The 14138-nt window shown below is 43.0% G+C and overlaps 1 protein-coding gene across 2 annotated transcripts in view; it reads right to left on the bottom strand.

Annotated features, from left to right (window-relative positions):
- The window catches only part of rap1aa (RAP1A, member of RAS oncogene family a), a 132057-nt gene that overhangs the window by 43953 nt on the left and 73966 nt on the right, over positions 1 to 14138 (bottom strand). For both annotated transcript variants that reach the window (XM_038820876.1, XM_038820877.1), the window contains exon 2: positions 5277 to 5362. In XM_038820876.1, coding sequence (XP_038676804.1) covers positions 5277 to 5333 — 57 coding nt within the window. In that variant the 5' untranslated portion in view covers positions 5334 to 5362. The remainder of the gene's footprint in view (positions 1 to 5276; positions 5363 to 14138) is intronic.

Here is a 14138-nt window from a genome sequence, read left to right as displayed (position 1 = left end):
GCTTTGTGTTTTATATAAGGTTCAAATTGATTAAAAATTCAATGCAAATGATTTTTTATTTAACATGAGCCATTCTGTGGTTTAGATAGCAAGGCAGACATTGAATCAATTTAATCTTGGTGGTTCAATGGCAGACTATCTGGGAGATGTATTGTATTGTGTCCACCAAAGCTGAAACACATGGAATAAAAAGTAGCGGCAAATTGGTCAAGTAACAAGAAAAAGCAGTGTTGACATTGGTTCTTTGAACTGGAGGATGATGTACACTGGGGTTCATGTAGGGGCTGGCTTAGCACAGTGGGCTAAACAGCTGGCTTGTAATGCAGAACAAGGCCAGCAGCACAGGTTCAATTCTTGTACCGGCCTCCCTGAACAGGCGCCGGAATGTGGTGACTGGGGGCTTTTCACAGTAACTTCATTGAAGCCTACTTGTGACAATAAGCGATCATTATTATGTCAATACTAGGACCACTGCTTTTCTTGACATGTATGACCATGGAAAATGGAACTAGCTGAATTGCTCTTGCAGCGAGCTGGCACAGACATGGTGGCTGAATAGCCGCCTATACTGCAAGTGCTGTACTGCTGCTCTTTTCTAGGTCACTATCAAGTTGCCCTATTTTGTTTGCACCAGTAAAAATTTTGTAAGCCCTGCACGAGTGACAAAACCAGCACATACAAAATCGAAGCTTCACTGAAACCTGCAAGGGTATACTGCTTCAGATGTCAGACTGCTTCAATGAAAGGCCCCAGCACAGTGCAAACATAAATTATTGCAAAACAAAAAGGAACATTGCTATTTATTCATAGGTTCTGGTATGTTTCAGAAGCCAACAAGGCCTGGAAAATTTAAAAAGCTGACCATATAATGTTAGAGGGGCGACATGGTTGTCAGGTGACACAAAATAAGTGCATTATAGTTTGATTAAATTGTTAGGCACTAAATACAGGAATATTTCATTTAACTCACTTCCATTTCATCAGCAGCAGCACTACAGATAAACTAACCAGTCACAATATTTAGAGTACAGCTGCCAACTAATGTAAAATTGAATGGAATCCGAGCAATTGGATGCTTCAGATGGTTTCACTCTAGAATGCACTGAATAGCTAAACTGCAAGTACTGTGCAACTGTTCGGCAAACCAAGTTGATCTGTAAGAAGGCATAAATCACACCTACTTTCACATTACAACTGTTGATGTTTACACCGGATACATGACCAGCTGTTGATTCAACATGTACAGAACAAAACACTCACTGCACGGACGTTCTCAGCAACCTCGGCTGCAACAGTAACATTCTCCCAAATAATTTTGTTTGAAGCACCCAGGATATATGGCAGATTGTGGGGTGGGTCATGGGGTGAATTATCTTAACTGGGCTCAGTGAAGTTTCAATTTAGTCAGAGGAGTTCTGATATTAAGACATTCTTAAAAATTCTAAATGACAAACCAAACTACTCTGAAAATATGCTTTTGACCAAATCCTATTTGGATCGTACTAGAGTCTTTTACAGACAACCTATGTACCCTTGTTCCCCCAAATCGAGGATACTTGGGGAGAGAAACTATGAAACAGCAACCACACATCAGTCTTTTTAAAAAGTGGAGAAGGGGAAAGAGTACAAGAGAGATTCAGAATTTTAGGGAAACTTTTTAGAGGGACTGAAGGGAGAAAGCTAGAGTGCTTGGACTGGATTATACCTTTAGAAAAAAATGAGTAATAAAACAAAGTACTCAACAGCCAGGTTCTTCAAAGAAAGAAACCAATGTGGATAATAAGACAAATAAGACCTGACTAAGTGCCAAGAAAGCATCAACCTAAGGGAAAGTCAGTGGTGCACTAAGAACGTCAAAAGCTAGTCATTCCCAATGCAGAGGTGGAATTATTAGTTTGAGACAAGGAACCAGTATGAAATTCCAACAAGGTGATAAGAGGCTGTAGTTGGTGAATCACCTGCCCCTGATGGACTGCATACATCAAAGCCATGTCCCCATGTCTGCGTGGGTTTCCTCATGGTGCTCCGGTCTCCCCCTACAGTCCAAAGATATGCAGGTTAGGTGGCTTGGCCCTGATATATTGCCCCTTATTGTCCAAAAGGTTGGGTGAGGTTATGGAGATAAGGAACCCCACGGAATATGTAGCCCAAATGCTAGGTAAATTGGTGGGAAGGGAAAGCTTCCCTAAGCCTCCAGAAGTAGACAGAGCCCCAGGTCGCCCCGGCCAAAGCCCAAGGCTGGGGAACAACCAAGAGCCATCATCGCAAAGCTGCACCGATACCAAGACCAGGAAAGGATCTAAAATTGGACGAGAAACACAAGGTCCTGCAACTGGGAGGGTCACTCGATCCAGGTGTACCAGGACATTGTTGCAGACCTGGCCAAGCACCGGGCAGAATTGAACAAGCCAAGGGGGCCCTTTATAAAAACAATGTGCGATTTGGAATGCCATACCCAGCCAAGCTCTGGGTGACTTTCCAGGGCAGGGAATATTAGTTCACTGCACTGGCAGATGTGGACAGGTATGTCCACAAACAAGGGCTGGCAAGATAAGACAACCAGCAGTGAACCAGATACCACAGCGTATCAAGACAGTGAAAAACTATTGGCATGGCACTGTACCGCCTAGATGTAAATTCTGGACAGAAAATTTCAGAAAGGAAGGGGCGAGAGCAGCAGAGCATAGTCCGTAGCCGGCAATCAGTAGAGCAGGGGGGAGGGGTGCAAAGCACACAAAAAAAGACTAATGACTGCAAGGTACAGGGGACGGGCCGAGAGGGTCAATACACGCTCGGGCCAACTCTGAGGAGTACAGCTGAGGCCATTAAGCCAACTTGCAACCACGGCCACAGAGGGAGGGGAGACAAATACTTACAAGAATATATACCTGCTCTTGTAGCTACAGTATTTGTATTGCTAGTCCAGTGAAGTTTCTATTCAATGGCAAGCCCCAGGATGTTGATGGTGGGGGAATTCAGCGACAGTAATGCCATTGACTGTCATGGGGCGATGATTAGATTCTCTCTTGTTGGAGATGGTCTTTGCCTGGCACTTGTGTAGCATAAAAGTTATTTGACACTCGTCACCCCAAGCCTGGATATAGTCAAAAGTCTTGTTACATTTGGGCATGAACTGATTCAGTAAGTGAAGGCTCACAAACAGCACTGAACACGGCAGTCATGTCAGGGCTCAAAGCCTTTGCAGTATCTAGTGCCTTTAGCAGTTTCTTGATAGAACGTGGAATGAATCAAATTCACTAACGACTGGCATCAGTGATGCTGGGGACCTCCCGAAGGTCGAGATGGATCATCCGCTCGGCACTTCTGGCTGAAGATTGTTGCAAATGGTGGGCACGGATATGCTGGGTTCCTCCACCATAGAGGATGAGCATATTTGTGGAGCCTCCTCCTCCAGCAAGTTGTTTAATTGCCCATCACCATTCACGGCTTGATGTGGCAGGACACGAGAGCTTAGATCTGATCGGTAGGTTAAGGAAATGCTTATCTCGATTGCTTGCTGCTTATGCTGTTTGGCCGCAAGTTTTCCTGTGTTGTAGCTTCATCAGGTTGACTGACACCTTATTTTTAGGTATGCCTGGTATCGGTCCTGGCATACCCTCCTGCACTCTTCATTGAACCAGAGCTGATCCTTTGGCTTTGTGGTTGAGTGGGGGATATGTTGGAACTCAAGTTACAGATTGTGGTAGAGTGCAATTTTGTTGTTGCTGATGGCCCACAGCGCCTAATGGATGTCCAATCTGAAGTTGCTAGATCCATTCAAAGTCTATGTCATTTAAAACGGTGGTAGCACAACACGATGGAGGGTATTCTAAATGTGAAGACAGGACTTCATCCCCACAAGACTGAGTTGAACCATTTCTACCAATACCAATCATGGACAGTTGCATCTGCAGCAGGCAGGTTGATGAAGATGAGGTCAAGTATGTTTTTCCCTCACCACCTGAAGACCCAATCTAGCAACTACCTTCTTTAGTACCTGGTCAGTTCGAGCCACTCTGGTGATGGGACATTTAAGTACCCCACCCAGATACATTCAGCACCCTTGTCACCCTCATTGCCTCCTCCAAGTGGTGTGCAACATGGAGGACGGTACATGGTCATCTGCAGGAAGTTCCTTGCCCACGTTTGACCTGGTATCAAAAGACTTCATGGGGTCCAGAATTGATATTGAGAACTCCCAGGGGCACTCCCTCCCAACTGTATACCATTATGCTGCCACCTCGGCTGGGTCGATCCTGCTGGTGGGGCAGGTCATACCCAGGAATGGCGATGGCGCTGTCTGGGACATTATCTGCAAGATACGCTTCCGCGAGTGAGTACAACAGGCTTTTGTTCAACTTGTCGGAGGGACAGTTCTCCCAATTATAGGATAAGTCCACAGATGTTAATAAGGAGGACTTTGTAGGGTCGACAGGGTTGGGTGTGCCATTGTCATTTCCAGTGGCTAGGCCAATGCTGAGCGTCTGTTGGGTTTCATTCCTTTTTGTTTTCTTTGTAGAGGTTGAACATAAACAATTGGCTTGTTAGGCAAGGTGCTACAGGGCACAAATTTATCTTGGCTGGTGGCATCAGATCAGCTGCTCTTATATTCACTTCTCCTGACTGCATTGGAACGGAATATCAGGTGTATTGCATAGTGGGCAGGCAATCAACACTACCATTCAAGACGAATTTCCACAAGATGCATTTGCTTAGTTCTTTTAACACATTTTTGAGACAATAAAGATTATAATTAACAAGAGACCAGAGAGATCTCAGATGGTTGTAGCGATGCAGAGGGTTACAGATGGGAAGGTGCGAGGTTAAGCTGGTATACAAAACAATAAAAATCGTAGAAATGTGTTGCCGGAACAGGTGCTCATGAGTTCAGCTGGCAACAGGGTGAACGGGACTCCATTCAGGTCATGGATACGGGCAGCAGAATTTTGGTTGAGCTCAAGTTGAGTGTTGAAAGTGGAACAACAAAAGACATGGATGAGGATTCAGCGCACAAATGGGCTGAGGAAGACTACATCATTATGGAGGCTGAAGTAGGCTGGTCTTGGTGATCTCAAAGACATGGTTTGGGAACTTCGGGTCAGGGCTGCAAATGGAAAACCCCAGCTACTGATTCTAAGTTGGTGAACCAAAATTATTAAAGTTTGGCCCGTATCATCTGAACACTGGAAAAGTTGCAACTTTTCCTATGCTCCCATACGTTTTACTCCAGTCCATAGGATAACTGAACTACTGTTAGCACTTTTACTGCTACTTACCAGCGCAGACTTCCCCACACCTCCTGAACCGAGGACGACCAGTTTGTATTCGCGCATCCTGTGACGTTCTTGAACTGCGTCACTATCTGTAAGACAAAGATACAGCCAGTTTAGGAACAAAAAGACACAATCCATAAAGCTTGTATTTTGTGCAGAGCTCAGCAACATCCACATTCACCAACATTACTGGTGAATCAAACTGCTGTATGCACAAAAACTCATAAGGAGGGAAGATGACTTAATTTTAGTCTCCAGCCAAACACTCTACAAAATCAAGCCAGGTTAAGTATAATATGCACACCATATTATTTATAATCTAAAAAAATCCAGGTCAAAGGTTTTCCTCTCCAAAACTTCAACAAACCCTGTACAGGAAGAAATTCAGGCCTCCAGCAACAAGCCCACTACCACCTATGGATATTTTTCTTTGTGCCTCCATTTTGAAAAGTTACAGATTTCCAATATTCACAATGCTGCAATGTCGAAGGGAACAACATGCTAGATAAAACAAGAGACCATCTCACTACAAGTACCCGAGGCTTGAATAGATGAAACTAGCAGTGAAGACAAACTTCCCCAGAACTCAGATCAACTATGCCAGACGTGCTAGGCTGCTGAATCAACCATGCTCACATACCACATTTAACATTCACACTGGTGCGAAATGACTAGCCATCTTAAACAGCCAGCAGACTGTACTCGATATAAGCAACCTGAACTGCATTTTAATTGAATGAAAATCAGGTTTGGGGGCGGCATGGTGAGCGGCTGAAAATTGAAAGGATAATTTTTCAAAAATTCACCCAAATATCCTATCCTTACAGGGATAGTTCAGGCTAACAGCTATAGAACTCTTATATACTTCATACCCTACAGGCAGATCACTTGCTCATCCCACATATTTAAAAGCTAATACATCCAAGAAACAAACATTACCCAAGTTAAAGTTTATGGTCAGCAAAACAATGGAAAGAACATTGAGTTTACCACAACTCTTTCTCATACAGCATTTGCTTATATATAGCAGTGCTATCTCTCCTGGTGCAAATACATCGCACAGTAAAATCTCTTTCCTGTCACCTGACTGCACCCTGATCTTGCGTCCTGTTAAAAACACTCTTCCTGTCCCATCTTATGTAGCCCACATCAATAGCTGGCAGCCATTGTCACCAGTGGCAACTGAATATAAAACCTGCTTTGCACTCAGACTGCTCTGAAAAGAATGTAATCCACCGCTTAAAAGGCTTTAAAATAATAAAACAGTCTTGACGCCACAAATATGCTCCAGGCCTAATGGTGTCATTAGGTTTACGGAGCACATTGGTAACAATCCACTACAGGAAATAAATACTTCGGCAAACACACTGGAGGGGATTTTTCTCTTTAATGCAGCGAATACGCAACCCGAAAAAATGGAATCAGACGCAACAGTAACTTTCAAAAGGGAATGGGATAAATATTTGAAATGGAAATATTTGCATGGCTATGGGGAAAGGATAGAGTGGGTTTAATTGCGTAGCTCTTTCAAAGAGCCAAATGGCCTCATTCTGTCCTTTACAATTCTGCTTGAATGTCACGTAACATTCCGTAGTCCTTAGTGCCACGCAACTCAAAATACTCTAGATAACTAACTGGAAGAATATAAAAAATTATAGCTGCTTTTCTTAAATGTTTTCACTTTCAAATAGAAATGGCAAAGACATCTATCTGACATGCCTGTTATTCTGCGGTGAAACCCCAATAACATCACCAAGGGAACTGTAATCAATGTAGTAAAGATAATGATGTTACAGATCAAAGCCATTAAAGTAGGTCACTTCTCAATCATGTCTTACTTTATAAGGAGAGGCGTCATCACACCATAATTTACTGACCGTCTCAATACACTGATCAGTACCAGATCACACTTTTGAGGCAACCTAATTTTTCATGCTGGTTCACCCATACACAAACAAGACTTGCTTGTTCATCCTTGAAAAGAGCAAGCCCTTTCCATCAGTGAAGGTGGTGGAAAGTGATGCCAGAGCCAAGTGCAGAACAAAAAAGGTGTTGACATGATAATACAAGGCAAAACTTGTATTTAAGGGTGGGAGGGAGTGGGCCTGGGTAACGTGCTCCTTCAGAGGGTTGGTGCAGACTCAATGGGCCGAATGGCCTCCTTCTGCACTGTAGGGATTCTATGTTCTATAATCCCTTTAGCAATAGTAATTTAGCTACCAACAAAAATCTGGAATTGCACATGAACAAATGGCTCACAAATTGATTTACTTGCAATCCAGCAGGTCTGTAAGTATCGGGGGCGGGATTCTCCCATTTGATGGCGGAGTGTTGACGCCCTCGTAAAAACTGGAGAGGTTAACGATGGTGTCATTGGACCACTAAGTTGAGCGATCCTCTGCCCGACAGGAGGCCAGTACGGCACTGGAGCTACCCACGCCGCTCCAGCTGCCAATACTGGCGACAAATGGGCGCATGCGCGCTGCGACCGGCGGGAATGCACACTGCGGCCAGTGCGACTGCGTGGTAGCCCAGGCTGGCTCAACAGATATACATTTAAAAGTTAATCAAGAGACTTGGTAGAAATTATTTTTATTCTAGTGAACTTTGATGAACAAATCTGATCTTTTGAAAGAATCTTCAAGAACGCCATTTCTTTCCCCTCCAGAGTTATGTACAGCAAGGACAATCCTAAAATCAGTCCCTCCAACCCATTCAGTTCATTAAATCCTCAAGACCAACAAGCTAATTTGAAAATCAGCCTCCTTCTGACTTCCTCCATCTACCCCACAACCACTTTGCATCCACAAAATCCATCTTCAGTCCTCCACTCTACTTTAACTCAACTCCTAACTATGATTCACAAGCCCAGTGCCTGTTGACACAAGCAATAGCCTCCACTGATGATCTCCATCTGCAAAAAGCCCATCTTCGAGACATTCCCCTTCCAACTACAATTACATATGTAACCTCCCTTTCCTCCAAATTTCACAAGCATATTCACACCACCAAAATCTATGTCACCTCTTGCGTCACTCCCTGTTTGAATTCCTCAGTCTTGTTCAACGAACAGCATGAAGGCCACCCTGATCAATGTGAAACTGCTGATAAGGTCTCCCTCACCTTGCTGGACTTGTCCATATCTGTCATTATCCACCAGTCTTTCTCAACCACATCTAACTTCATGCTCGTTTTGGTTTTCACAGGATACTGCCTAGACTGGGAGAAAGTTTGGATAGGCTGGGATTGTTTTCTTTGGGACAGAGGAGGGGCTGAGGGATGGCCTATTAAGTGTCTAAAACTGAGACACCTGGAAGAGGGTAGGAAGACCCTATTCCCCTGGTTGAGGGATCCATTACCAGAGGTATATAATTAGGATAAAATGTCAGAGGTTTAAAAAGGGAACTTGAGGGGAATTATTTTGCACGCATAAGATGGAGTTCTCACTCTGCCTGAAAGGATGGTAGAACAATTTTTCAACCCTATCCTAATTAGCGATTTCAATTGAACTCCTAATGGAATCGTTTTTGGTTTACTAGAATACATTTGCACAACTTTATATTTTGTCTTTTGCTAAGAATTGCATGAAGTGACAGCACAATGGCAATCACAATGCAGCACTGCACAATTGTCAAGTCCCACACAAAAGGTAGCATTGCACTTCCACATTAATACTTGCAATTTCACATTAATACTTGCTTGAAGGGCAGTGTTCCTTTCTGGAAACTATTGGAAGTTTTGCTTGCTATTTAAACTTAATAATCTTTATTAGTGTCACAAGTAGGCTTACATCATCACTGTAATGAAGTTACAGTGAAAATCCCCTAGTCGCCATACTCAAGTGCCTGTTTGGGTACACGGAGGGAGAATTCAGAATGTCCAATTCACCCAACAAGTATGTCTTTCAGGACTTGTGGAAGGAAACCAGAACAGCCAGAGGAAACCCATGCTGACACAGGGAGAACGTGCAGACTGCGCGCAGTGACCCAAATGGGGAAATCGAACCCGGGTCCCTGGCGCTGTGAAGCAACTGTGCCGCAGTTGAACAAATGAAGAGAGATCATTTTGTATGTTTATCATTGATTTTGAAATGTTGTTTGTGAATGGGGTGTTTTAAGAAGGCCATTTGCCATGCCAAATCTGGAGCTAAAAATCAGAGTTGTCTTTCATTAAAAGTTGCAAATTTAAAATCAATAAATGGTGAGGGAAAAAATAATTAAGAATGGAATATCTTGTTGGCTATTTACTGATGCGCAGGTGAAAGAAATCCTTAAATCAAAGTAGGATGCTGAGCCAATAGATGACTTTCGCCATCAATTTATTGCCAAATAAAAAAAGTTGGGGGCATGCGCGACTTTTGTTTGACTTCAGTGTTACAGAAATAAATAGTGACTGCAAATTCTGGTGACATTTTATCATTTATAAAAGGAAATTGCAAATTTTACTTTCCAAACAACCACAAAAATGCTTTACACAAAAGTACTTTTTGGCATTTCTCTCAAGAGACACCCAAAAGAGTAAACTGTCCTAAACTGTCTCTCTAGTAAACAAAATTTGAAAGGTTGCTAAACTGGTTAAGCTTCCCACTGCAACATTTGGATTCTCTCCCTGGTCTGCCGTTGCGTTTCCCCTCTCTGCACTGCATTGCAGAACACTTATTAGTTCCGCTTCTGGCCATTTCCTCCCATGCTGCAGATCATTTTTTTTCTCCACCGAAAATATGCCTTTTTATGGAAATGCATCTCCTCCTGACTCAGAATTTCAAGCAGCTAAGAATCCTCCGCAGGGAGTATGTGCAAGATAATTTCTGTGTTTGAAAGTCGCTGGGGGAAAAAACAATTCAGCTGATGATGCAGCTTGGAGTAAACACAGCGAATTGCATGTTTACATTTTACAAGCTGAATCTTGGCTAACCCGATGAACAGATCAGCTCAAAGACAGAATGACATCACTCACCAATTATCTTTTGTACAGCAGCCTCTTAGCAAATCTTCCTCTCCATGTAAGGTCATGAAATACAAAAACTGCATAAATGGCGCAGCCGGGGGTGGGGTGGAATATGATGTTTCCCTACCTTCTTCCAGCAGATAAATCACTTTGCCATCTCTGATCATATGCAAAAACACCTAAAACTACCAACCAATCACCAGGGAATCTCGAGGTGGCAGGGAGAGAGGGATGATTTGACCTGGCAAACACACTTTCGGACCACTTTTTAAAAAAAAAAGCCAGTCCTTGCCATTAGAAATTCCAATGATTACATTTTAAACTGAAGCTATATTGAAGCTATATTAAATCACAAAGATAGATCGGGGGGGGGGGGGGGGGGGGGGGGGGTGGAGAGGAGAGAGAGAGGAGGAGAGAGGAGAGAGAGAGAGAGAGAGAGAGAGAGAGAGAGAGAGAGAGAGAAAGAAAGAAAACAAATCAAGTGGAAAACTCAAGCAGAGTAAACAGAAATGAATTAGGTAGAAAAGATGAAGGGAGGCTGTCGGACAGAAAGTGGGGCTTGGGTGGTAAAGGAAAGTAAGCTGCCTCAGATGGGGTCAGAATGAGATGCAAATAGTTTCCTTCCTTCCTCTCCTCACCCCCTCACCCTGCTAATTCAGATTTTGGTCTCCGAAGGTGAAGGGCCATGGTCAGTTCCTACATTCCTTCCTACAGGCCCAGGAAGGTTCGCCATTTCATCATCCCAGTCAACCTTTGATCACTGTCGCATTACATCCTGGAGGGCCAAAGGGCTTTTTATTTTGGTAAAAAAAATCCTTTTAAAAATTCCTTAAACTGAGGAACAACAAACTATGATTGCATTGACCACAAACTCCAAGTGAAGACCATGGTAGCAGTGGTTAGCACTGGTGCATCACAGCACCAGGGTCTTAGGTTTGATTCCCGGCTTGGGTCACCGTCGCTGGGGAGCCGACACGTCCTCCCAGTGTCTGCGTGGGTTTCCTCCGGTTTCCTCCCACAAGTCCTGAAAGATGCGCTTGTTAGGTGAATTGGACATTCTGAGTTCTCCCTCAGTGTATGTACCCGAACAAGCGCCGGAGTGTGGCGACTAGAGGCTTTTCACAGTAACTTTGTTGCAGTGTGTTAATGCAAGCCTACTTGTGACAATAATAAAGATTCTTTTACAATTATTATATTAAGACACCAATAGTGAATAAGGTGTAGTTGGTATGAGTTTCTCTCATGTCAAGGAAAAGTTGGAAAACAGGTGTACTTTCTTTCAGTAGAGCACTTGGAATTATTAGTGGGACTAAACTGGGTTAATCAAGCCTAAGCAGATGATGGCAGCCAGCAAATAAATAAAATGCACTCGTGGATATGGCCATGTTGAAAAGCTGTCACAAATGGAACTTGATCAAGAATTTTGTAATCAGCTAGATGAATTATTCAGGCATGATAAAGAGCAGCAGATCTCCTTTGAGAATATTAGCTCGCATTTTAGTCTAATCACAGAGCTACTTACAGGTACATATAACTATTGCTGCAGGTAAAATAATAAACAATTTTGATATGGACAGACTGACATTGGAGTTATTACTGAAATGGCATGTTTTAACCTGCTCATCGCTTTGGAATATATTACATATTTAAAAATTAATTAAAAGTGATCAAGATCCTGGCTAATTGTATATCAAATTCCAAAATAATTCTTATTGACTACACTTTATTGTTAACATGTCGCATACAAAATTTGACTGGAATGCACGGCATATTTTCAAACAATGCCAGTAGTAACTAAGCAAGAATGCTACCATTCATCTCTCATGTGGCCCAGCACAGAGGCTTTGCAATGTCTTGGAAACTGATTTTTTTGTTTTACACATTAACTATAACTGGAAGAAAAATTGATTTTTATTTAAAAGGACATCAAGGAATCGAGGAGAGTTTTTTTTCCACTGCATTATTCAAATTATAATCTGTAACATCAAGTGTACAGGTTTGCACAGTTCCTGCAAGTCACTTTTTTTTAAAATTAGAAATTCAAGGTTAAAAAAATAGGAATCCAAGTAGAAGAATATTGGAAGTACTCCAAGTTGAAAAATTTAATTGTTCAGCAGGTCCTGACGTGCAATGCTACATTTAACCTGTTCCTTATGTTATATGTTGGCATTTAGCATTGCAATCAAAGGCACACAGCTAACAACGCAATTACCAGATAATGCTGGGAGAGTGGGTGTTAAGCTTTTGACAAAGGAAGCGTGTATGTTGTTGATCGAGGTATACGGCACAATGCATTTAGAACGTGACAAAACATATCATTGGCTACGCTATCAGTGACCCGAAACAACAGCCCTAACAAAAGTTGATTACATGCTTCCTTAGACATCTATAGCCAATTGCAGTGACCTAATGTAATATTCGCCGCTCCCTGACATTAGAGACCTACAGTGCTGGATTCCACCTCCCCTTCTCCTCCTCCCCCCCCCCCCCCCCCCCCAAACTAAGCCAGCTTCTCCCCGTGGACAACTGCAGGATTTACAGTCACACTGCTAGCTCGGTTTAACTATCCATATAAAGCATGCAGATATGTAAACATGACAGAGTCAATAATAAAGGCACGGGTAACAATGGTGATTTGTCCCAGATGAACTGAAGGTCATGTACAAGTGAAAAGGAAATTAATCACTTCAAAATAGCCAATGTCAAAGCCATAGGAACACAAGAGCTGGCATAGACCATTCGGCCCCTCCAGTCTACTCCACCATTTAACTAGATCATGGTTGATCTTTTATCTCAACGCCGTGTTCCTGCACTATCCCCATATCCCTCATTTAATTGGTATCCAGAAATCTATCAACCTCTGCTTTGAACACACAAATGACTGAACCTCCACAGCCCCTCCGGGGTGGAGAATTCCAAAGATTCACCATCCCCTGACTGAAGAAATTCCTCATCTCGGTCCTCAATGGCTTATGGCTTACCTCTTATTCTGAGACAGTCTGTCTCTCTACCTCTTTCCCCACTCCTCCCCCTGGTTGAAACATCCTTCCTGCATCTACCCTCTTGAACCCTGTATGAATAATGAGGTCACCTAATTATTCTAAACTATGGAAAATACAGTCCGAGTCGCCTCAATCTCTCCGCGGGAATATCCCACCATCCCAGGGATTAGTCCGGTGAACCTTCAATGCACTTCCGCTATGGCCAGTATATCCATCCTTAGACAAGGAGAGCAATACTGCACACAATACTCCAGGTGTGGTCTCACCAAGGCACAAACACAGCAAAGATAAAACTCAGAATCCAGACTCCCTTCTGAAAGGCAAAATCAAAAGCACCTTTGTACAGTCACAACCAAACTAGAACTATACCTTTCCTGCATATAATCATAGAATCCCTACAGTGCAAGAGGCCAAGTACAAGAAGCTATTCAGCCCATCAAGCCTGCACCGACCCTCTTTAAGAGCACCTTACCGAGGACCCAATCCCCCACCCTATCCCAGTAACCCCACCTAGAGGCAATTTAGCACAGGAAATCCACTTAACTTGGATATCTTCGGACTGTGGGAGGAAACCGGAGCACCTGGAAGAAACTCATGCAGACAGGGGAAGAATGTACAAACTTCACACAGACAACCGTTACCAAAGGTCGGAATTGAACCCTGATCTCTGGCTCTGTGAGGCAGCAGTGCCCTACTGTGCCACCGCACTGCCCTCCAGAACAACTTGCTTTCTGCAATATTGCTTATAATACACCATTTCTAAGAGACCAAATCATTCTGTTGCATATTTTTAGACATCAGACGTCTGAAGCATTCGCCAAAATGATCAAATTGGCTGAAATGGTTAGTTCAGATTTTCATAAATGCCTTTGCTTTGCAGGATATGAATCTTGCCCACAAAGAGTGGGATTTTATG

Source organism: Scyliorhinus canicula, chromosome 15, assembly GCF_902713615.1.
Source record: "Scyliorhinus canicula chromosome 15, sScyCan1.1, whole genome shotgun sequence".
Classification (NCBI taxonomy): domain Eukaryota; kingdom Metazoa; phylum Chordata; class Chondrichthyes; order Carcharhiniformes; family Scyliorhinidae; genus Scyliorhinus; species Scyliorhinus canicula.
Note: the sequence above shows the minus strand (reverse complement) of the source record. Positions and strands in the feature narration are given on the sequence as shown.